At 41.7% G+C, this 23530-nt stretch overlaps 1 protein-coding gene across 4 annotated transcripts in view; it reads right to left on the reverse strand.

Annotated features, from left to right (window-relative positions):
* Positions 1–847: 847 nt before the first annotated feature.
* Positions 848–23530, reverse strand: part of FEZ1 (fasciculation and elongation protein zeta 1) — a 40953-nt gene continuing 18270 nt past the window's right edge. For 2 of the 4 annotated variants that reach the window (XM_004438430.2, XM_087433887.1), the window contains exons 4-10: positions 15658–15744; positions 13088–13256; positions 10181–10452; positions 9132–9212; positions 7595–7670; positions 3882–3947; positions 848–1203 (exon numbers count right to left, since the gene is read on the reverse strand). In XM_004438430.2, the coding sequence (XP_004438487.2) occupies positions 1187–1203; positions 3882–3947; positions 7595–7670; positions 9132–9212; positions 10181–10452; positions 13088–13256; positions 15658–15744 (768 nt within the window). In that variant the 3' untranslated portion in view covers positions 848–1186. Of the gene's footprint in view, positions 1204–3881; positions 3948–7594; positions 7671–9131; positions 9213–10180; positions 10453–13087; positions 13257–15657; positions 15745–19319; positions 19775–23530 lie in introns of those variants that run through there. The other 2 variants (XM_014793758.2, XM_087433888.1) reach the window with 2 other exon arrangements.

Consider the following 23530-nt stretch of genomic DNA (forward strand, 5'->3'; position numbering starts at 1 on the left):
CTCCTCATCCATAAAATCAGGGTGGTGCTAGGACCTATTTACCGCACGGGGTTGCTGTGATATGAGATAACGTGTACAGAGTGATAAGGCCAGTGGCAGGTGCACAGCAAGTGCTAGATAAGTTTTTCTTTTAAGGTGGGGCTGGGGGAAATGGCAGGGTTGCTATCATTCAAGCCAGAAGATGGAAGCCAGGAGAATTCAGGTGGTGGTGAAATACATCCGAATACAAGGGCAACATTTCACCTGCTGGTCAACCAAGGCTTGCAGCTGCCTGCCGCCGATGCTGGAGACAGCACGTAGGTGTCAGAGCTGCTGGACCTCTGGGACTGCAGGAAGGGCAGGGAGGGCATGCACAGTCCTAGGGTACTGTTCCTAGGGGTCGCTGGGGGCGGTCAGGAAAGCAGCTGCAATCTCCATGCTGGGAGAGCCCAGCAGAGCCAACTCCCTCCAGCCCTGACATCCAGGTCCCTGTGGGGGCCCTGCCATACCAAGAGGAGGCACTGCAGCTGCCTGGCTCCACCTTGAGGCTCACTTTCTATCTTCTAACTTCACAATCTCCCCCCTGGGCTGACCCCTTTTCTGACCGGCTAGTTCCTACAACTCATTGTGCAGCTCCCTTTAACGGTGCCAAGCAGCAAGATCTTAGGAGTCTGTGGACGGCCTCCCCCTTCTGTCTGTACCAGGTGCAGCCCCACCATGACCCACAACAGGGCATGCTCCCAGTCCCTAAACACCGGGCTGGCTGCCAGAGGCCCGGAACATCATGTGGAGGCAGCTACACATCCTTTCTCTAGAGGATTTGGAACAGAGGACCAATGAACACCACGCTCCAAAGCACATGAAGAATATTAATTAAATGAAGGTTTATTTCAAAATTAGTCTTAGAATGTAAGCTGTTTTTGAGGGCTGGAGCCAGACTACATAATGAGTGGTGAGAGCATCTGCCTTCCTCCGACATGGGCGGAGAGGAGGCAACGTCACCAGCCCTGCCCCTCGGTCATGCATCCAATGAGTACTAGCACTAGAAGCCAACAGCAAAGGACCCCGAGCATTTGCTCATGTTTAATCCAGGTTAAGCTATACACGTTTAAATACACGTCGGAGGTTACGTGGTGTCATGCAGTCCCTGTGGTGGAATGACTCTTGCTCAGTGACCTCCGCAGCAAGGCTGCTCCCAAGGGCAAGGTTAGGTAGGACAGAGCACTGAAAAGAGAAGAGAAAGAGAGGTCAGTGCACAGTGGGGGTCAGGACGTGCCAGCCCAGGGTGGCCCTGGCCGAGAGTGGTCATGCTGGCTTCTTGCCAGTGTCCTCAGCAGAGAACTGCCTTCTTAGAACCAAGGAATAGTTGCACTCACATGTCTTCCTTCCAGAAGAAGGAAGAGCCAGTGATAAGTGGTGGTTTGGTGTAACAATCGAGTGCGTCGTTTTCCAATGCCCGTCTGCCTGGGTTCAAATCCTGGATCCAGCCATTTACTAATTCTATGACCTTAGAGAAATTACTCAACCTATCTGTGCTTGTTCTTCATATGTACAACAGACTGTGCCTCTGCCTACCCCCCACGTTGTTCAGAGGCAAGTCGAAAGTGCTCAGTAAATGATAACTAGCTTTATAAATTCCTTGACATTTCAGTGGATCATGAGGGGTAAAGTCTAGTCCCTCAGGCTTCCAGACTTACAGAACCCATTTCTACAAACCTCCTTTGAAAACCTCCTTTGAGAAATTTGCTGGTCTTTTAAAACCTTTAAGAGTCAGAATTTCTTCCCAATGTTTAGCCTAAATTCCCCCTGCAGAAATTTAAGATCAATCTCTCTGATCCTTATGGAAATAACACAGCTCAGAGGTTCTTAACTGAGGTCCACAAGCCTCTGAAACTGTACCCCAAGTTGTGTGTTGTTGTGCAGCAAAAAACCTAACAAAATAAAGGATCTAGAAATGAATGATCATCAATGGATATTGTTATGGACTGAATGTTTGTGTTCCCCTCAAATTCACATGTTGAAGTCTTAACCTCCACTGCAGCTGTATTTGGAGATGGGGCCTCTAAGGAAGTAAAGTTAAATGAGGTCATAAGGGTGGGGCTCTGATCTGATAGGATTAGTGTCCTTTTAAGAAGAGACACTAGAGAGCTCTCATGCTCTCTCTCCTCACACACAGAAGCAAGGCCATGTAAGGACATAGCGAGAAGTGGCTGTTTACAAATCAAGAGAGACCGCACTAGAAATCAAATTTGCCAGCACCTTAATAGTGGACTTCCCAGCCTCCAGAACTGTGAGAAAATGAATTTCTGTTATTTAAGCCACTCAGTGATATTTTGTTTTAGCAGCCTGAGCAGACTAACACAGATATTAACATCACAAAAAGACAACCAGATAGTATGTGTCTCTTAATGGAAGTTTACAACCACTGACAATATGAGGCTTATCAAAAAATTTGAGGCTGAATTTGATCAAGCATCTAGCTCTATCAGTTAACAGGAAATACAAAAGATGGAAGAACATATTAATTAAATCATGGGAACACAACTAGCCAGCAAAAACCAGAATGAGGAAATTCTATGGGACAAACAACCTGATTTCTCCAAGAAATAAATTTCAAGTAATGAGAGAGAGAGGAAGGAAAGGGGATATATATATATTAAAAGAGGATATATATATTAAAATATATTATCCAACTGTAATGCGTAGACCTCCATTGGATCCTGATTTAAACAAATAAACTGAAAAATTTATAGGGAAATCTGAACACTGATTGGTTAATCAATGACATCAAGAAATTTTTTATTTTCCTAGTTGTGATAATGATGTTGTGGGTATGATTTTTTTAGGAGTCCTTATGTTTTATTTTATTATTATTATTTTTTTTAGGATCTTGTGAAGTTTATTTTTCTGTTACATCTGATAAATTGTAACCATCCTGAAATCTGATGTAAATGCCTCCTCCCCCAAAAAAAACGCTTTCTTCCACTGTTTTTGTCATTGATACACTCCAGTTATTGAGATTCTAATGGCATGGTTTTGATTTTTTTTTTAATTTTTTATTTATTGCAGTAACATTGGTTTATAACATTGTATAAATTTCAGGTGTACATCATTATACTTCTATTTTTGCATAGATTACATCATGTTCACCACCCAAATACTAATTACAACCCATCACCACACACATGTGCCGAATTATCCCTTTCACCCTCCCCCCTCCCCCCTTCCCCTCTGGTAACCACCAATCCAATCTCTGTCTCTATGTAGGAGTCCTTATGTTTTAGACATGTATACTGAAATATTTATGGATTAAAAAAATGAAGATTGGGATTTGCTTCAAAATAACATGGAGGGGAGAAGTTGGGCAGGGGTATAAATGAAACATGATTGGCCATGAGTTAACAACTGTTGAAGCAGGAAGTATATGAGTGTTCATTATACCATTCACTCTATTTTTATATGTTAAAAGTTTCCATAATAAAAGATAAAACAAAAAAAACTTATGAAAGGATGTAGCTAATCATGACTGTAGTTTGTTGCCTTTCAAGCAGCTGAAAACTATTAAAAGTATCCTCAAGCTTTGTTTTTCCTAACTAAATAGCTCAAACTCCACAGAACTTACACAATAAGTCTTTTGTTGGTTTGGCTGCTCTTCATGTGGAGTCACTCTGGTGACTAGGGGGTGATGGAATCTCCTCAGGCGTCCTAGCAACGTCTAGAGGCAAAAACCCATTCCTGCAAGGCCTCACAATTGTCCGCTTGATTTCCCTGGCCCTGCCAGGTCTGGTCTGGCATGGAGGCCCTGGGAAGGCTGCAGAGTCAGTTCCACACCTTCAATAGGAGTCCTGGGAGAGGGGGCCCCAGAGGACCCCCTGCTTCCAGAGGCCTGGAGCTGCTCTTACCTTTTAAAATGTAGTCCGTTAGCAAAGTGGGCACCTTGTCATTATCCTCCTTCATGGCAAAGAGAACTGGAGAAGGAGAGAGAGAGAGATGAGGCAAGATGCCATCAGGGCATAAAGCTCACTTCTAGGGCCAAACAACCCACTAATCCAAAGTGAGTGAAAATACATTCATTGAGTCTTGAGAAAAAGTCTAGAAGCCTCTGTCAAGAGTCAGCATTCAACACGCTGATGGAGGAGAATACATCAAAGTCATTGTGGCCCATTGATGACTTTCTTTTCTTTTTTTCTTGTATCTTTTACTTTTTTTTTCTCATCTATAATTTCCCCATCATCTCCTAAGTATATATCTTTAGTAATCATAAAAACAAATAAAGCAATTTAAAAAAAGACTCAGATTTCAGATGCAATCTAAATGATAAGAATAATAGTCATCACATTATTGAATCCCCAATAAACTGTCTTTAAAAACATTCTATTCATATAAACAGATATTATTAGAAAAATCTCTCCCCTTTAATTTATTAATAACAAATGAACTTAATTTAATAAATATTTATTTTCCATTTTATGCCCAGTACAGTGAGAGAATTTGTGGAAATGCAAAAGAATTAGGGACCCTCAAGGAGCTTACAGACTACTACGGAACAACGAAAGAGTTCATGATCTGCACATGAAGCAAACAATAGGGAAGTTATTAAAGCCTAAAGGGTTTTGGTTTTTTTTGTTTTTGTTTTGTTTTGGTGAGGAAGATTAGTCCTGAGCTAACATCCGATGCGAATACTCTTCTTTTTGCTGAGGAAGATTGACCCTGGGCTAACATCCCAGCCCATCTTCCTCTACTTTATATGTGGGACGCCTGACACAGCATGGCTTGATAAGTGGTGCCTAGGTAGGTCTGCAGTGGGCCCCTGAACCCAAGAACCCTGGGCTGCCAGAGCGGAGCACACAAACTTAACCACTATGCCACCAGGCCGGCCCTGAAGGGTTTTTATAAAAGTTTCTAAAATAGCTTGTTCTGTTATTAAACTAGGTAGCATCTTCTCATAGTCATAATTCATATTGTGGAAGTCAGCTTTGTAGAAAATCCTTCAAGAAAGTCACTGGACTTTGTTTACAATATCAAAAAATGAGGGGGTGGAGTCTGCCAATAAATTTCTTCGTCAACAAATTCCTTAAATACACTATGGTCTATGTATTCCATGAAGTCTTATAGAGCTTTATGAAAAATGAGAGAGATCTATATGTACAAGACATACTTATCAGCGAAGAAAGAAAGCTGCAGAACATTATGTATTATAAACTTTTAAATGAATAAATAAACGCTAATATTCATAGAAAAAAATCTGGAAGAATGTACGTGAAACTTAAAAGTGGTTATCTCTGAGTGTGAGACCACAGGGGAGGTTCCTTTCTACATTTCTACAGTGTCTGGCTTTTTTAATGAGCATGTACTACTTTTTGCAAGCAGAGAAAACAAGAGAAATTAGCCGGCACTAACAGCTAGGGTCAGGAGGCAACCACGACAATAGAGTGACCCCCAATCCATGTCCAAATCCTTGCTCTCCACTGATTACCTTACCTAGTTTCCAGTCAGGGTAAGGAAACTTGATTCCAAAACTCAGGAGCAGGTGAAGAACAGAGCCCGACAGTGGCATGAGTCAGTGGCCAGGTCCAGAAAAAGAAAAAGCCTGAACCGGAGGCCCTCCAGGTGTTGATTTCTTTTGTTTTATTTCTTCTGTATTTTTAGACATGCATTCCTTTCAAATTAATAGGCTGGAAATACTTTGCAACTGAACATGGGCAGACTAAACGCCGCACCAAGGAGATAGCCATAAAAACACACTAATTGTACTCAGTCAATATGTGTCTAAGTTGATCTCCAAAATCCAAAATTTATATGAACCGTCTGGTCCCAAGAGCTGGTCTTTGGCCTATGTCCTTGATTCAGGAGTAGGGCAAAGAGCAGACGTTGTTCACAAATCCATACAAGAATTTGCCAAATAAGAGAGTTTTCATAACCTACAGGAGAATTGGTATTCAGGAAAGATGGCATTTTATTTTAAAGGGTATAAAATATTGGAATATTGTATATCCACATGATAGAAGAGAGAGGCATAAAAAGAATGTTAACCAAATGTTAACTGATGTGACTAAAATCATGATACAAAATTTTATAGCCAGTATAATCCCAACTATATGGAAAAGACATAAAATATTACAGCTTAAAAACAGCAAAACAGTAACCACAGTGGAGGGGACAATGAATTATTTATCTTCCTTTGTTCATTTTTCTATATTTCCAAAGTATTCTAAATGATGGATACACTCTAGCTATCATTTTTTAAATGAACTTAAAAAATGTAAACAAACCCACCGTTTCTTAATTAAAATGAAAGGATTTCACACTGAATTCCTGAATGGGTATCTGGAGTAAATTTATAGCTCTTCCTTTTTTTTAAGACCATGATAGAGTACTTTACATATATGAACCTTCATAATTTGTCCAAATTATTTTCCAAATGCTCACTACTTGTGAAAACACAAACACCTATAAAAGTCAGCTCATTTCTCTCTGCTCCCTTTAAAAAAATCTCGGTGCATATTTATGCAAATGAAGGAGTATAAAATGAGTTAAGAGGAAGCCAATGTACTTTGAATTTAATATTCCAGATTCTCAAGGACATAGTATCTGTTGATGTAGGCAGGATTTCCGTTTACCAGAACCTCCTGCTTTAGTTCTCCAAATTGATAAAAATGAAAACATTTGGTCACCTTTAGCACCGGGCCCAGCAGGTATCTATCTTCCTCCGCTGAACAGATGAAGCTCCTCTTCCCATCCCCTGGGGCATCAAATAGCCCTTCGGTTGGCCCATTCCCTCCCAGACAGTGCTGCAGTGGGCTGTGCAGCCTGGTTCATATGTCACTCAATGCAGTGCACGGTTGCCAGGGAGATGGACATTCTCATGATTCACTGAGCCTGTCACCACATCTCAGCCTAGGATTTTTCTCTTCCTAAAAAAATCAAGCTGACACTGATGGCTAACACCAAACGCCCCTGGCCCTTTGGGGGTTGTAGTGTTTGATGTATATAAAGAGATTTTGCTTACAAAAGGCTCTTTATCTCACACTGTTTTTTCCCATAGCTCAGAATGTTTATTAATATTATTTGACAATAGAGCCAAAGTGGAGAGGAGGCAGTCATTTCCTGAAAGGAAAACCAGACTCTATTCTTTCCAGTCAGCCTCCCCCCACCCAAGAAACCTTGCTTCTCGTTAAAAATACAGCCAGTCCCACAGACTGAGCTCCCTGCTTCGGGGCACACGTTTGGACCAGGCAACCTCAAATTGCAGAGGAGAGAACAGGCAAGATAGAGAATGTAAAGCCTCAGAACTGCTGGGTGAACCACAAAAGGTCCCTGCACACCAGTACTGCCCCCTACCCACCCCTGAGCTCTGTCACCAGCTCGTTTTTTTTCTGGCAAGTCTCTTCCCTTACAGGAAGTGGAGAAAAGACAAGACAGCTCTGTGTATCACTACAGAGTACTTTAATTTTATCCCTGTGCGGGGGGACGTGATGCAATGCTATGGAGCACGTTTTGACCCGTCTAAAACTTCTCTCGGGACACCTCAGGCCTGAGGCACCAAGGGTGCAACTCACAGGGAGCGAGGGAGCAAACTAAGCAGCTGATGTCGCTGAGGAGGAGAGGAACTCACTGTTGGTCAGCATCTGCAGATCTTCCACGGACGGAGGGGAGGCCTTCTTCTCGTAAGGGATGACTGTGTTCAGATACTACGAGACAAACACGGCATGCAGGGCTTGAGACATAAGATACGGTCCCTCCGGGCGTAAGACATAGCCGACAATTTGCATGGCATCATGCTTTTCTCTAAGAAACGCACTCTGGCGACAGACATTCTTGACAAGATCCATGATAATGTGCACACCACTGTTTCAGGACCCTTTTCTCGTCTTTGGGGAATGTCTCTTTAAAACTAAGACTTCACCCTATTAGCCAAGAAAAATTTCCCTCCATTCCAACTTCTACACTCCTCCAACACTAGAAACTTTTTTGTTATTTAGGAATTTTGGTGAGCTTTTCCTTCGGGCTGAGAGCAAAGAGCATTTTAAGGGGGGGGTATTATATTTTCTTATCCTTTGGGGTGCAATTTGAGAATGATAGTTTCTCTTTTATGAAAAAGGACAGGCTAGAGAGAGAACCTCAACCCCGCCCTGAGTCTTGGATGTTGGGTTTGCTCCCTCTGCTGGATATGAGGTGCTTCTACAACAAAATCGTCTTAGGGCCCAGTGGGATATCAAAGAACACCCGGAAAGACCGTGAAGGGTTCTAATGGCGCCTGGGGTTGTGAGTGAGAAGAGTTCTAGACCGAAAGTCAGGAGGCCTGTATTTCAGTCTTTGCTCTGCAACTGCAGTATGGCCTTGGGAAAATGCCTAATCTCTCTGGGCCTTAGCTCAGACTGCTGTGGAATGAGGGGACTAGGTTAGATGTTCCTAAAATCTCTTCCCAAGCTGCAGTCCTAGAATTCTAACACTTAGGATTCAGCTACAAATACGTCTAAGACACACACACAATTTATGTGCACTTATTCCACCACCTGAAACTTGTCTATCTAGACCCCGGCCATCCCTAGTAGATTATGCACTCCAGGAGGGCATGCACCAGGACTTATTCATCTTTGTTCCTGAGGGCCTAGCAACAGAGCTTAGCGCACAACAGGCACTCAATATAAGTTTTGAACACTGTCTTAATAACCGGAAATACAAGCTACTTCTCAGGCAACTAATTGACTAAATGGAGCCAACCAGGAGATGCCACTACGTGGGTTATGGTCAGAGCCAGCCAGTGAAGAGGCAGTCTTGGTGGGACTGGCTCAGGCAGAGATTCAATGTGGAATTAATTAACCTCTTGGAGGGGATCAATCATGAAATGGATTCCCCTTTTAACGCATTTTGTTCTTAAAACAACTTAACTCTTAAGTCTACAAGCAGGGTTGAGTTTTAAGTTTTACCCTTAGATAAATCCTAGAATACTGGAGCTCAAAAAACTGTTCACCTTTAAAAAGACATTTTCTGTTTCCCTTAAGAGGAGAAGAAAATGTTAGGACCCCTCCCCTGCCTGCCAAGGGCTGGGATAATTCTAGCGAATCACCATCCCCCATTTCTCTTTCGGAGGCCAAGCTGCAAGAGAGTCCGGGCGGGTGGAAAGCTGAGAGCAGAGAGACTGCTCGTACCTGTTTGTCAGTTCCTGAGGAGCCAAAAGTCTGGCGGATGCCGCTCTGCAGAATGTTGGAGATGCCTTCCATGCTGAAGCGCTGGGGGAGAAGAGAGAGACTCAAGACGAGCTCACGCCTCCTGCTCCGTATTCATCACCCCAGGGACTTCTGTGAACTCCCTAAACTACCCACACCCATGAGCTACCGCACTGTCCCAGATAACTGCCCCATGGTCACGGTTCTGTGACCGGAAAGTAAATGTAAGACCTGGGCTAAGCGACGGGCCAAAATTTCAGCCTGAGCTTTGGAAGAATAAATAGTAGAGTCTCAAAGACTTAGTAAGTCCCTCAGGGCAACAAGACCCCCTACACTCCCGAAGTTTCCTCATTTCAGCCTCCATTGTGTAAACAGCAGTACCGTAAAACTTGGACGATGCGATATCTTAGGATGGAAAACAAAATGTCCAGCCATTGGGAAGGGCAGATGTAAAGCAATTGACCTTATCTTATTTTTCAAAATGCACATGCCTAAGCCCAATTCAGTAGGTCTGGGATGGGGCCTAGACAAAGGTATTTTGGAAAAGCTCTTTAGATGATTCTGCTGAGCTTCCCTGATTAAGGCAGGTTTGAAGAATCCTGTCAATATAACCATAAGGCATCTGATAATTTTTGATCCTGCAACACCCTATCCACGCCCTAAAGAGTTAAGTCAGGACTCTATGCCAGTAGCAGAAATTCTGACACACAGTCCAAAGAAACAATGCCTCTCAATGCTAAATGCCTTCACTCCACTTTCTGAGGTCTCGTCTAAGAGAACACATGCCACATTCAATTATTTTCTAATGTTTACGTCCTCTCTCCCCCAGTTAGACCGTGAGTCCTCTGGGGAGTAGAGGAGACAGGTGGTATCTTCTCCCTCTTCATGGCCCACTGCCATAGTATCCTGCTCACAGTCACTGCTCAGTACAGGTCTGTTGATGAGTCCACAGCAGGGTTGGTATTGGGACCTGAAATGGCGAGGGTTTGCGGTTGGACGCACCTCGTTTTCCAGCAGGGTTGTTCACATACCTTAAGAGGCATCTGGTTTCCCTTCTCTATTCGGCTGCTCTGCAGGCTCAGCCCTTTCTCTTTCCGCCTCTTTTTCATCAGTTCTCGCTGCTCCTTCTGCTTGTTCTGAACCTCAATAAGCACCGTGATGAAGGAGTTCTTCACTTCTTTCTCAAATTCCAGCTCATCCCGGCGAGCCAGCTGTTGCACCAGCTCCTCCGAGAAGTCTCGGATGGCACCCTCCACCTGGTCCAGCAGCTCGTTCAGCTCAGACCCAGACATGTGCCTCAGTCCTGCAGAGGAAGACCATCCACAGGTGACACCTGCATCCCAGCCAGAGCCCACTGGAGAGGCTCCTGGGGCCACTGCTGCTTGAGATGGGACTGCCCCTCTAGAGGAGACCTGTTCCAACTCCTTAAAGGGCCAGGAAAGACCTTCACAGTTTAGGGGCATGCCGGGAAGGGAGGGGCCAGTATACGGCCTGCAGAAGAGAACGTCACTCTCGGGAAACAAAGAAGTAAGAAAAAACAGCCCCCAAAGAAGCTTGTGGACTCTGTCCACAAAAATGTGTGTGCTTTTTGATCCTTGTTCTGTCCTCCTATTTTTCCTATGTCTATGATATTCCTCATGTGAAATGGGTCAAGAATCAGAGGGAAAACAAACATTAAGAGGAGGTTTTTGGCCTCTGTGCTGAAGAGCAATAAAGAGGTGGTGTTTATTCCCAAGAACTGGTTAAGACATAGCTGACAGCGAAATAAGCAGAGCGATCTGAGGCCTTCTTTACACCTATAGGTCCGTGTGGCAGTTCACGGATTCAAAAATACGTGAAACGTGTGGAAGACTGGCAACGTGTATTGAAAAATGACCCTGGCTAGTTGGCATAGAGTGGTCTGCTACTGTCAGAGAACAGGAAAGGGAACCTGAGATAATGGATACATATAACTTTGTTTCGAATTCTTTTTTTTGTGAGGAAGATCAGCCCTGAGCTAACATCCGATGACAATCCTCTTTTTTGCAGAGGAAGATTGGCCCTAGGCTAACATTTGTGCCCATCTTCCTCTACTTTACATGGGATGCCGCCACAGCATGGCTTGACAAGCGGTGCGATGGTCTGCGCCTGGGATCCGTACCTGTGATCCCAAGGCCGCCACAGCAGAGCGCGCGAACTTAACTGCTACGCCACCAGGCCGGCCCCCTATTTTAAATTCTTATCCACTAAGACTTCTTCATCTAAAATAGATTCGGGGGCATCTTTTCGAATTTGTCCCTTTCTGGTGGTATCTTGTTTCTACTTCAGAATCCATTTTCCTTTTCCTTTTCATTTCTGCTTTGCCCGGATATTTGCTGACTTGGTTCAACTTTATTTTGCTCTTTGGAGCAGTCCTCCTCCCTCTGTTTTTGCCATTTCACTCTGCATTTCAGCTGTTTTCACGAGTCTTCTGCTGAACATTTCTATGTTTGGGACCTTTGTGTGGCTAAGAATGGCCCGACTGGGGAGGCTATGAATGCAGCACCACGGCCAAATCTGCCCCATCCCTCCACAGATTCCTTCTGTGGGCTGTCACCCTGCCTCTGCTCCTGAGATCGACAGAGTTTTACTTTCAGGATGCAGTTCTTCAGATCGTGCCTCTATTTTTACGACTATTCTAACCTGTGCTTGGACCTTTATGCCCTGACCAGCCCACCTTCTCTCTCTGTTGTTTGTAAGTCTCCTTCACCCCACATGTGGATCTATTCCCAGGAGTGTGACCCCTCCTGCAACATGGGCATCATTATCCCTATGGATTGATGAATTTTATACTCAGTTTTGCCTTTGCTGTGTTAGTTACATTTTTTCATTTCACACTTTATCCGCCTCTTTCTTTGCATGATCATCATGACTACAAACCTGTGTCACAGAGTTAAGACGATGCACAGACGAAGTGTGTGGACTCGGAGTTAACCTACCTGGCTTCAAATTTTGGCTCCACCCCTTATGACCTGTATGTGGTATAAGGGCAAATACAAATTAAAAATAAGAGGCTTGATTCTCCCTGTTGAAAATAAGGGAAGAGGCTTTCCCGTTCTCTCACCTCCCTTTTCTTCCAGAATTTTTTTTTCTGTCCTTTTCAAACGTATGTCAATCATTTTAACGGCTAAATAAGCCTCTTGCCAGTGTCAGGACTCAGGAATGTTTCCTCAAGCACCAGGGAGTCGCTGCTTTGAAAAGTAACATCATTAAAGAAGATAACAGGGGCCTCACTTGTCACGCGACTCCAAATTGCAAAACATACTAATATAATGGGTTGTATCCACTTCGCTATAGACAAGAGTGAGGTTTCTTTCTGGTTTTGCAATCCATTTAGCAGGTTGTCTGGGATGTGCGTCACATTCTGACTTAATGCTTATTCTGTAATAAAATTGTTTTCTTTCTCCTCTACTTCTGTGGAGAGGTTTTCTGGGTGGGGAGGAGATTTTGTTTTTAACTATATTTTCCCAACAGTGGCCTTGAACAAGTCACTTAATCTCTCAGAGTACTCTGTCAGCTCACTCCTAATGAGGCGGGTGTGGGGATGAAATAAGATTACGTATGTAAAGTTTTAGAACAGGGCCTGGCACATAGAAAGCTCTCCAAAAATATGAGCTATTATTATCATTACCTTTTGCAGGTTTTTTCCATTGTTTCTATGGTAGCATCATTTTGAAGAGTGGGTTCGGATTTCTTCTACTGCTGCTTTAGTCTTGCTCGTTGGCTAGTTTTACCATTTTAATTTTGTTTGATTGCCTTTCCCCCCTGCCCCAAAATGCTAACTTCTCTCCTGATGCCCAGTAAGAAAGGTGTTGCCAGCTCCCTGGCCTCGAGGTTCTGTTAGCTACAGAAGTAAATGCCTAGTGCCTGGCACAGAGTGCACGTCCGTCCTCGGCAAGCCCGCCGCCCTGGGCCCTCACCTTCATGGGACCAGTTGTTGTTGAAGGTCTGGGTCCAGGCCTGCATCTCCTGCAGGAGGACCGAGTCTGCCTGTGAGGAGGCCTCTCCCCCATCCTCCTCTTCCAGAGCCTCCTCTTCCTCCTCAGCGTCTGGGGAGTTCTGCATCATTTCCTCAATCTCCTCAATTACCTGAAGAAGGTACACAAGAGAGTGCCCGCTCTGTTGAATTTTCACGAGTTAGGGACGTTTCTAATTTGCTGTCTGTAAAATTCCTAAAGCAATATTGCTACTTGATAAATATTGAATAATAATAAGAATAGATCTGACCAAAGGCTTACATACACTCTCACTTTAATGTAAAGCACTCTTTAATGCAAAACCTCTTCCAAAAACGCCATTTAGATGAGTGCTTTATTGGAAATAAACTACTCTTTCCGGAAACGCAGCAGAGCTGCCTGGAAAGGAACATTTACTTCAATTTGCTGAGCACTTTATTTCTTAGTGGGAAAATATTTTATCTACTCAACTTTAACACAAAACCCAATCCATTAACTGTCACAATGCTTATGACTGGAAAAGACAAGTGTCCCTAGAACAACTGAAAGTGAGGAGGCTTTTTTAACATAGAGGAAAACAGCTATTTCTCCAGAATTCACCTAGATAGGAACTAAAGCTGCCCAGCAACAAGTGAAAATAAAGATGATAAAATAATAAAAGGATAGGCAGGGTCTGGAGAGCAGAAAATCGATCAGAAACCCAGCTCTAATCTAGACTCCTGATAGGGGACAGCTCCTAGAAGAGAGAGTCAGATTAGATAACGGCCGCAAGGGACGAGGGTGAACTACCTTGTACGTTAATCGTCTCCACATAAAGAAACTGGAATAAGCCAAGACTGCTCCTGAAAGGAGTCCGTAGGTGAGTCTGGTCACAACAGCGCATTTATATGTCTGTCTGTTCTCGATGCTGTGCCTTGGAGCCTGAGTCCATTTATAGAATGCAACCAAATGACACACCCCCCTTTAGAATTTTATGATTGCGTTTCTCTTTCTCTCAGAGTACTGTTACAAGTCAGCTTAGTGACTGGATACGTTCTGAGAAATGCGTTTTTAGGTGATTTAATCGTTGTGCGAATGTCATAGAGCATACTCACACAAACCTAGATGGGCTAGCCTACAACACACCTAGGCTATATGCTACTAATCTTATGGGGCCACCGTCTCATAGGTGATCCGTCATTGACCAAAACGTCGTTATGCACCACATGACTGTAGTTGTCGTTGAATTTGTATCATTGAATTCTATTTCCTCTAAAATTCACAAGAATAACTGTTAGCCCTTATTCTTTTTTATCTGGCTCCCTTCACTCTTTTGATCCTTACCTGCTTATATCCCACCTTTATACCACGGATATGAAAGAGTTTCTTTTTTTTTTTTTTTTTAAGATTTTATTTATTTTTATTTTTTCCCCCCAAAGCCCCATTGGATAGTTGTGTGTCGTAGCTGCACATCCTTCTAGTTGCTGTATGTGGGACTCGGCCTCAGGATGAACGGAGAAGTGGTGCCTCGATGCGCACCCGGGATCCGAACCCCGGCCACCAGCATTGCAGCGCGCGCACTTAACCACCAAGCCACAGGGCCGGCCCTGAAAGAGTTTCTTTTTTTTTTTTTTTAATAATTTTATTTATTTATTTTTTTTCCCCCAAAGCCCCAGTAGATAGTTGTGTGTCATAGCTGCACATCCTTCTAGTTGCTGTATGTGGGACGCGGCCTCAGCATGGCCGGAGAAGCAGTGCGTCAGTGCGTGCCCGGGATCCGAACCTGGGCCGCCAGCAACAGAACGCGTGCACTTAACCGCTAAGCCATGGGCCGGCCCTGAAAGAGTTTCTTTTACTGAAAAGCACTTTCTGGCACTGAAGGCTCCTGGTGGAGCTTTTTCAGAACTACTTTGTGAAAAAACTTGTATGGTGCCTGCTCAAAACAAGCACTTATAAATATTTGCCAGCTGCAAGATTGAATAAGGAATCCAGAGACCCAAGATTATTCTCCCTAATTAATAAACTATTAAAACCAAAATATAACTAACTCAATCAAATGTGAAGCACTATATCTCTTTTTTCCCCCCAAAGACACAAGTGTTTCTAAGACTCCTTTTGAAAGGATCAACATTTTTAGTGTTCTGTGAAATATGAGAAAATATCCATCACAAAAAAGCCTCATCTGTCACTTCTATTTTTGCAAGAACAGGCATTTGGGACCCTTGTTTAAGTGTCCTGACTCCGAGTACAATGAATTGCAATAAGAGGCTTAGCAGGAAGTGAAGCCAGTAAACACTGGGCCGATCCATGATGGTTATCAAACACAGACCCCACGCAACCCAAGCATCAGGAATTATGTTCCTATTTACTGCAGGTAGGTAAAATGAGGCATAAGGAGAAATGAAATTCCTAATCAAAGACACTATAAGTCATCAACACAGCCACCACAAGACCATACATTTTTCTTCTGCCTTAAATGGATGTGGCAAGTATGTACTCTTAAATTTTTTCTCTGTCAAAAGAACAAAAAGTCCCAAGAACTGAGATATTCGTACCTGATCTGCTGTGAGTAGAGGCTCCTCATTGATACCAGAATCATGTTCACTCTTCTCATTGAACTCTTCCTCTTCTTTCTCATGGATCTGAAGGGGGGTGGGGGGTGGAATTCTGATTGACCATCAACAGAACTAGGATTCTCTCTAGTCTCTAGAATAGATGACACTGACTGAGAGGCCACTCCAATCATCCACTGTGTAAAGAGGGAATCATATGTGGTGTCCAGAGTTTCATCCAATTCCAAACATATCCCTTCCACACAGCATGCATCACTGAGTTCAGCTTGGTCAGAAAAGGACAAAGAGGGATGAGTGGCCAGCACCATTCTGACTCAAAGGAAGCAGCAATGTTCTTTAATGCACAGACAGGTCATCCTTGTGTGAACAAGGAACCTTCTCAAGGTGAGTGATACTGCAACCAACTCTTGCAACAAAGGCATACTTATTTATATAAGGAGTTTCAATCTGGGGGTTTGTTTCCAGATTTTACTTTACTAGGCATTTTAAGGGGAGGATTGTTCCAGTCCAAATAGTTATGCTTTCAGAATTTGATGAAATGCCATCCTGTTATTGGAATCTAGACGTAGTGTCATAGCTGATGAAGGAGGTAATGAATCTACACGGGACATGCCACAGAATAACCTGACCATAAACTAACAGACAAGCTAAACAACAACAACAAAAATCAAAACATTTGCCCAGTGTCTCCAAACTTCCATAATCCCAAGTAAGATTCTGAAAATTCACAACCATTGAGATTCTAGATGTTGAAGTCCAGCAAGGTATTCAAGGCATATCTGGCTTTATTGACCATATCACAAACAGCCATAGTTTGGCATTTATGTTCAAATTCTGCACAAAGTAAAACACTAAACCACCTAACAAGCTATCTATGTCCAGAAGTCTGATTTGAAAGTCATATAGGGACTGACAAGAAGTGCCTCCAGGAAATCTTTCTGCAGAGACACCTCTCATCCAGGAATCAATTTTACTTGTTCACCAGTAGCTGGCATGCTGATCTGCCTCTTTCCTGGGGATGACATTTTTCCTATTCTGACAGGAAACACCCCAGTTCCAATCCAAGCAATCATGTCAGAGGTAGTCTATCCTCAGAAACTTCTCCCCTTTTCTTTGAGCTGTGCCTTGGCAAACACCCCTAACAAAACACATGATGAACTTCTATCTATGTTTGCTTAAAACCAGGACTATGTTATAAAAAAATTAATCAAATATATCTTAAAGGCCACCTGCACTCACCCTGGATAAGGGGTAGGACAGGGAGGCAATGGGATCATTTGAGGGGCCTATGTGCCAGATGGTGACAGCTTTTTCTGCTGTCGAACTCATATGCTCCTGTCTCTGCCAAGTCTACCATCTATGGTAATCACCTGGTTCCTGCAGCTCCCCACTGTGCAGAACGAAACTCTTGGAGCCACAATTGGTTCACAACTACACTCATATGGCAGAACTTTCTTAGGGCCAGAAAGTCCCGTGGTAGAAGTTTGACTCATACTGGGAAACAGAGATTTTTGTTTTCTGTTTGAATTATTTTTTATAAGAATCTGACAGCAAGTGTCAGTCTATAACCAGAAATTTTTTTGGACGTTAGGTCTATTTTAAAAATGAAATGTTTACATTTTCTGAAATGTAGCCAATTTTAGTCGGTTTACCTCACTGACTGTTAATATTGCGTCTTTCAACTACACTGTCTCCCTTCCCAAAGTTCTCTCTCTGAACACCTGGTTGAAGGCAGGGAGGGAGCTTTTAGGGAAGATCTTTCTTGCTGTTCAAACATTTGGGAACTTGGGCAATGGCATGAATGACTCTTAGAGCTTTCTCTCCTCTCCCCCTCTCTGGCACAGAGCCTACAGATCTAACTTGTCAGGCTTGGGTAAAAAGAGATTTGAAAGTCAATTATAAGCTTGTGAAAGTTACCGTGAGCTCCTAGCAGTGTGGGAGCTATACCTACCCCATATTTTCTCAGACCTCAGAAATCTGCCACTAAAAAATAAAATAAAAGGAGAAGCATATGCAAAGTATTCCCAGAAAGTCCTGGCTCATTCCCTCTTCTACATGTGGATTATTCCCTACACTGCTTTCACCACATCCACCCTGTCTCTGCCTTTTCTCCTCCCTTTCTAGCTTTTGGTTCTGCTCCTCTCATCCTTCCTCACTCTTCAGGCTGGTCCCACATTTTCTCTCAATCCTACCAGACTCTGTTCTGCTCCAATAGCTTCTGTCACTTCTCAACAAGCCCTCTTTCCTTACAAATGTCATTTGTAGACTCCCTACCTTCACTTCGTTACCAGGATAATATCTTGTGCAGAGAATGGAAAGCTGGACGTGAACTAACTGGGAGAAAGAGAAAGATTTTTGAAAAATGACAGCACTTATGTATATGGATAAGAGTATATGCATATAGATGTGTGTATGTCTATATATGGATATATATATATGGATACACACACACATACATATCTACATATATATAAACACACACACACATACACTTATGTATATGGAAAGGTATATGGATCTCTTATTCCCAATATATGACATAGCACAGAAATTGCCACAGGGAGTTCTATTAGCCTCTTGTGTGGCAGTGGGAAGGCTGTAAAAATGGGAAGGCTAAAGCCAAAAACAATGCCAGGTCATTTTGGGCTGAATTTCTTTGTAGACTAAAACTGCAAGTTGTTTTCATACTATTGAAGTGAACTATGGTTCTTCCAAGAAAAATCATTCTTCGAGTCACCTCTTCCCAGAATTGTGAAACAAAGACCTAGATCCAGTCTGGCCATACTATTCAGCAAGCTGTTTCTTCCTCCTGCTTTTGGTGAAGGGTGTGCCTTTAGGGCTGTAACACGGTAGCCTAAAGCTTGAAAATAAATGCAGAGAACCTTCCCTGGAGCCTGTAACACTGGTAAATCTTGCTACACGGTAGTCTGAGTGAGGATTAAAACTACAATGAGTCCTTATGTACAATAATGACTATTAACCAGTGTCCTTTGTTAAAGCATTCCAGATGATTTCACTCAAAGGAAAGGGAATATCTACTGCACAACATCTCCCTCCCCTTACCATGATTGTTTTACATGAATGGTTGCTTTCTTGACCAAAATTAAGACAACAAAGATACATTTTCACCTCCAGTCAAAAAGTAGAAACAAGAAAAAAAAAATCACCAATGTGTATCCAGCCCAAGAAAGGGCCACTATACCCTTTTACGCCTGTGAACAACCAGGAAACTTTTGTGTGGTTAAGTCAATGCCTCTGTATCCCCACAGTGAGATGTACCAGAGCACAGCAAACAGCAAGTGGCCAACAGATATTTGTTAAAAGAATTAATGAACAAATGAAAAAGAGAGGACTGAAGGTAGAACTATCACCCCCTATATTCAGTCCCACCTCCAGAGACCACTTACCTGCTAAGTCACCTGGAAAACAGAAAGAGGTAACTTAGTGCCCTGGACTTCCATTTCCCCTTGTCCAAGACAACCACCATGTGCTATTAATTAAAGTTATAGGGACAAAAAAGGCTGTCTTTTACATCACAGTCAGGAACAGAATAGTTTAATTAATTGAAAAACCCAATAAAAGTAGATAATTGTGAATAATAATAATAATACATACATACATATATAAATACATAGCTCAAGCATATTATTTTGACCTAAAAATATAACTGTACATTTATTTATTCACTAAGCTCCTAATGTAAAACCAAGGCCTTTTCTTCTATGACGGGCCTCTGAGTAGAGTTTCACATAGTCTTTCTTGCATCATCCACATCATAATACAATTTTTAAAGTGATTTCCTGTTTCTGTTTTTTTATAGTAGAAGGAAGGTACATAGGAGATTGAGCACACACATTTATCTCCTCTTTCTCCTGAAATCCTACTAAAGTGAGAGCAAAGGGATCAAAAAAAGAATATTACACAGGGACAAAATGAACTAGAGAAAAGACAATAGCAAAAGAGATGCCAGAAAGCAGACGCTGACCTAGCAAACTAGAGATAAACCCTGTGGGAGGAACTTCCAAAAGTAAGTGGATCCACAATGAAGATCTTGAAAGGCTCAGGAATCAGAGATTTCAGGTGGCAGTGTGAGGTGGGGCTGAAAAGAGAAAGATTTGTCAGGATTCTTCATCAGGAGCAGTTAGACCCTTAGTCTCTTCTCCCTTCCCATGTAGAAAGGCAACTGGAGATTTCACTCTGGAAAGTCTGAGCTAGAGAGGCTCTGGACTTAGAGACACCAGGCCACCTGAAAGTCGGGGTGAGGGATCTTACCAAAAAAAGAGGGATTAAGTGAAAATCTACATACTTACCAGAGCCCCCCAGCCTCCTTCCCTGACGAGGCTCCAAGGAGGCTGGCAGCCAGGCATATTCTCCTCAAGCAAGACATTGGAAGACTCCACTTTGTGGTCAATACATTTCTGGGACACTGCCTAGGAAAAAAGACCTATAGATGCATGCCAATTTTTGGGGTCTCCAAACAAAATGACTAGGTCCTTACTGATCACTCTGCAGTGTGGTCCAGCAGGAGAAAAGCCCTGACCCCACAGAAAGAGCTCAGCCTTCTAGCCTCATTTTTAAATATGAAAATATACCCAAGAATTGTCAGGCATTTGAGGACAATCCCCAACGTGAAAGATGGGGCTAAAACAAATATACAGAAAAGGGAAACCAAAAGCAATATCAAGGGCAGAAGAAACTGCTTCCAAGAGACTATCATTACTGCCCTCTGAGGGATAACAGAAAACAGTGCTTCCTTGAAACAAGACCCATGTACTACAATTAATCAAAAAACAAGAAAGAGTTCTTAGAAATTAAGAATATGATAGTAAAATTTAGTAATATTTTCAATAGAAGAATTGAAGATAAGTTTGACAAAATCACCTAGAGAGTAAAACAAAATAAGTAGATAGAAAATGGGAGGGGAAAAAATCAGGAGAGTGGTTTAACTCAAACACTTGAATAAAAGGAATTCTGAAGAGCAAGAACAGAAGAGATGGCCTCTTTCAGCCATGACAGAGTAACTAATACTGGACTTAACCCTCCTGCCACGAACAACTATAAGTCTGAAAAAAATCTGTGAGCCAATTGTTTTCTGGCACTGGACACAGGCAGTGCAAGTCTGTGATCCTTGAAAGAGGGGGAAAACATGAAATAAATGAAAGCTGAGAGAATCTGTCACCTGTGGACTTACACTACAAGAAATACTATAGAAAGTTTTTTGGCCTGAAAGGAATTGATGGAAAAATCAGATCTACAGGAAGGAATAAAGAATACCAGAAATGGAAAATACGTGGGTAAATATAAAAAAGTATCTTTTTTTCTTCTTAATTTCTTTAAAAGACAACTAACTGTCTAAAGTGAAAATAATAACTTTGTATTATGGGGTATAAAATGTGGATTGAAGTAAAATATATGACAACAATAGCACGAAGGATGGAGGGAATAGACTTATACAGTTGAAAGTGTTTTACATTTTATGTGAAGTTGCACAAGCCTAAATGGACTATGATAACTTAATAATGCAGAGTGTAATCCCTAGAGCAGACACTAAAAAAAAAAAAAAAAAAAAAAAAAAAAAAAAGGAGAGGTATAGCTAAAAATCCAAAAATCTAATGGAAGAAATAAAATGGAATACCAAAAAATATTTGATTAACTCAAAAGAAGGTAGGGAAGGTGGAACAGAAGAACAACAATAAAAACAGGGACAGATAGAAATGCAAGATGGTACACCTAAACACAAACTATTAATGTTACATTAAATGTTAATGAACTAAACAGTAAGCAAATGAACTAAACACAATAAACCAAAAAAGCATAGATAGTCACTGTCAGACTGAATATAAAAGACCCAACTATATGCTACCTGTAAAAGACACACTTTAAATATAAAGACACAAATAGATGAAAACTAAAAGGATTGAAAAAATATATACCTAACCAACAGTATGCATAAGAAAACTGTTGTGGCTAAATTCATATCAGATAAAGTAGATTTCAAGACAAGGAGCATTACCAGAGATAAAGAGGGATATTTCATAATGATAAAAGGGTCAATTAATCAGGAAGATATAAGAATACTAAAAATGTATGAACTTAATAATAGAGCTTTGAAATATACAAAACAACAGCTAACAGAACTAAAGAAAGAAATAGACAAATCCACAATAATAACTAGAGATTTTTAACACTCCTCTCATGGTAATTGATAGAATAAATAGACAAAAAAATCAGTTAGGATACAGAAGAATTTAACAATATTGTAAACCAACTTAATCTAGTTGACCTTCACAGAACATTACAATCAACAACTGCAGAATACACATTCTTTTTAATGGCACATAGTACATTTACTAAGATGCACGAGATGCTGAGCCGTATATGAGTCTCAATATATTTCAAAAGACTGAATTTGTACAGATCATGTTCTCTGACAAAATTAAATTAGAAATCAATGACAAAATGATAGGTGTAAAATCCCCCAAACACTTTGAAATTAAGCAACATATTTCTAAATAACCCATGAATCAAAGAAGAAATTACAAGAGAAAATTTAAAAATATTTTGAACTGAATGATAATGAAAACACACCATATCAAAATTGTGGGATTTAGTTAAGGCAATGCTTAAAGGAAATTTTACTGTTTTAAGATGCTTATGTTATTGTTATAGTCTAAATGCTTGTGTCCTCCCAAAATTCATAGGTTGAAATCCTAATGTGATGATATTAGGAGGTGTGGCCTTGAAGGTGCTTAGGTCATGAGGGTGGAGCCCTCATGAATGGGATCAGTGATCTTATAAAAGAGACTCTACAGAGCTCCTGAGCCCCCTTGTACCATGTGAGGACACAGCCAGAAGTTGACAGTCTGCAAGCCCTCTTCCAGCTTGGAACTCCACCATGCTGGCATCCTGATTTTAGACTTCCAGCCTCTAAAAATTTGAGAAATATATTTCTGTTTCTTATAAGCTACCCAGTCTTTGGCGTTTTGTTATAGCAGCCCAAATGGACTAAAACAGTTATTTTAAAAAATGTTTAAAATCTGATCTAAGCTCCCACCTTAAGAAGTTTTAAAAAATGAAGGGTGAAGTAAACCCCTAGTAAAAACAAGAAAGGTAAAAACAAAGTTAAGGGAAGAAATCAATAAATTAGAAAATAAACAAACGATAGAGAAAAAAAGAAACCAAAAGTAGTTCTCCAGAAAGATTAATAAAAGTGACAAACCCATACACAGACTGATGAGAGAGAAGGGTGAGGGAGAGAGAAAACAAAAACTAACAATATCAGTAATAAAAAAGGGGACATCACTATAGATTTTACAGACATCAAAAGAATAAGAGAGGGGCCAGCCCAGTGGCATAGCGGTTAAGTGCATGTGCTCCGCTGCGGTGGCCCGGGGTTCAGATCCCGGGTGTGCACCGAGGCACCCCTTGTCAAGCCATGCTGTGGCAGTATCCCATATAAAGTGGAGGAAGATGGGCATGGATGTTATCCCAGGGCCAGTCTTCCTCAGGAAAAAAAGCAGGACTGGCAGATGTTAGTTCAGGGCTGATCTTCCTCACAAAAAAAAAAAAAAGAATAAGAGAATATTATAAACAACTTTGTTGTCAATACAGCCAATGACTTAGATTAAATGAACAAATTCCTTGAAAAATATGATTTACCAAAACCAACTCAGGAAGAAATAGAAAATCTGAATAGCCCTGTTCTACTAAAGAAATTGAGTCTGTAATTAAAAACCTTCCATGGAGAAAACAATGTTCCAGATTGTTTGACTGGTATAGTCTATCAAACATTTAAGGAAGAAATAATACCAATCTAATACAAACTCTTTCAGAAAATAGAGGAAGAAAAAATTCC

This window comes from Ceratotherium simum, chromosome 7 (genome assembly GCF_057802395.1).
Source record: "Ceratotherium simum simum isolate JZ-2026a chromosome 7, ASM5780239v1, whole genome shotgun sequence".
Taxonomy (NCBI): Eukaryota; Metazoa; Chordata; class Mammalia; order Perissodactyla; family Rhinocerotidae; genus Ceratotherium; species Ceratotherium simum.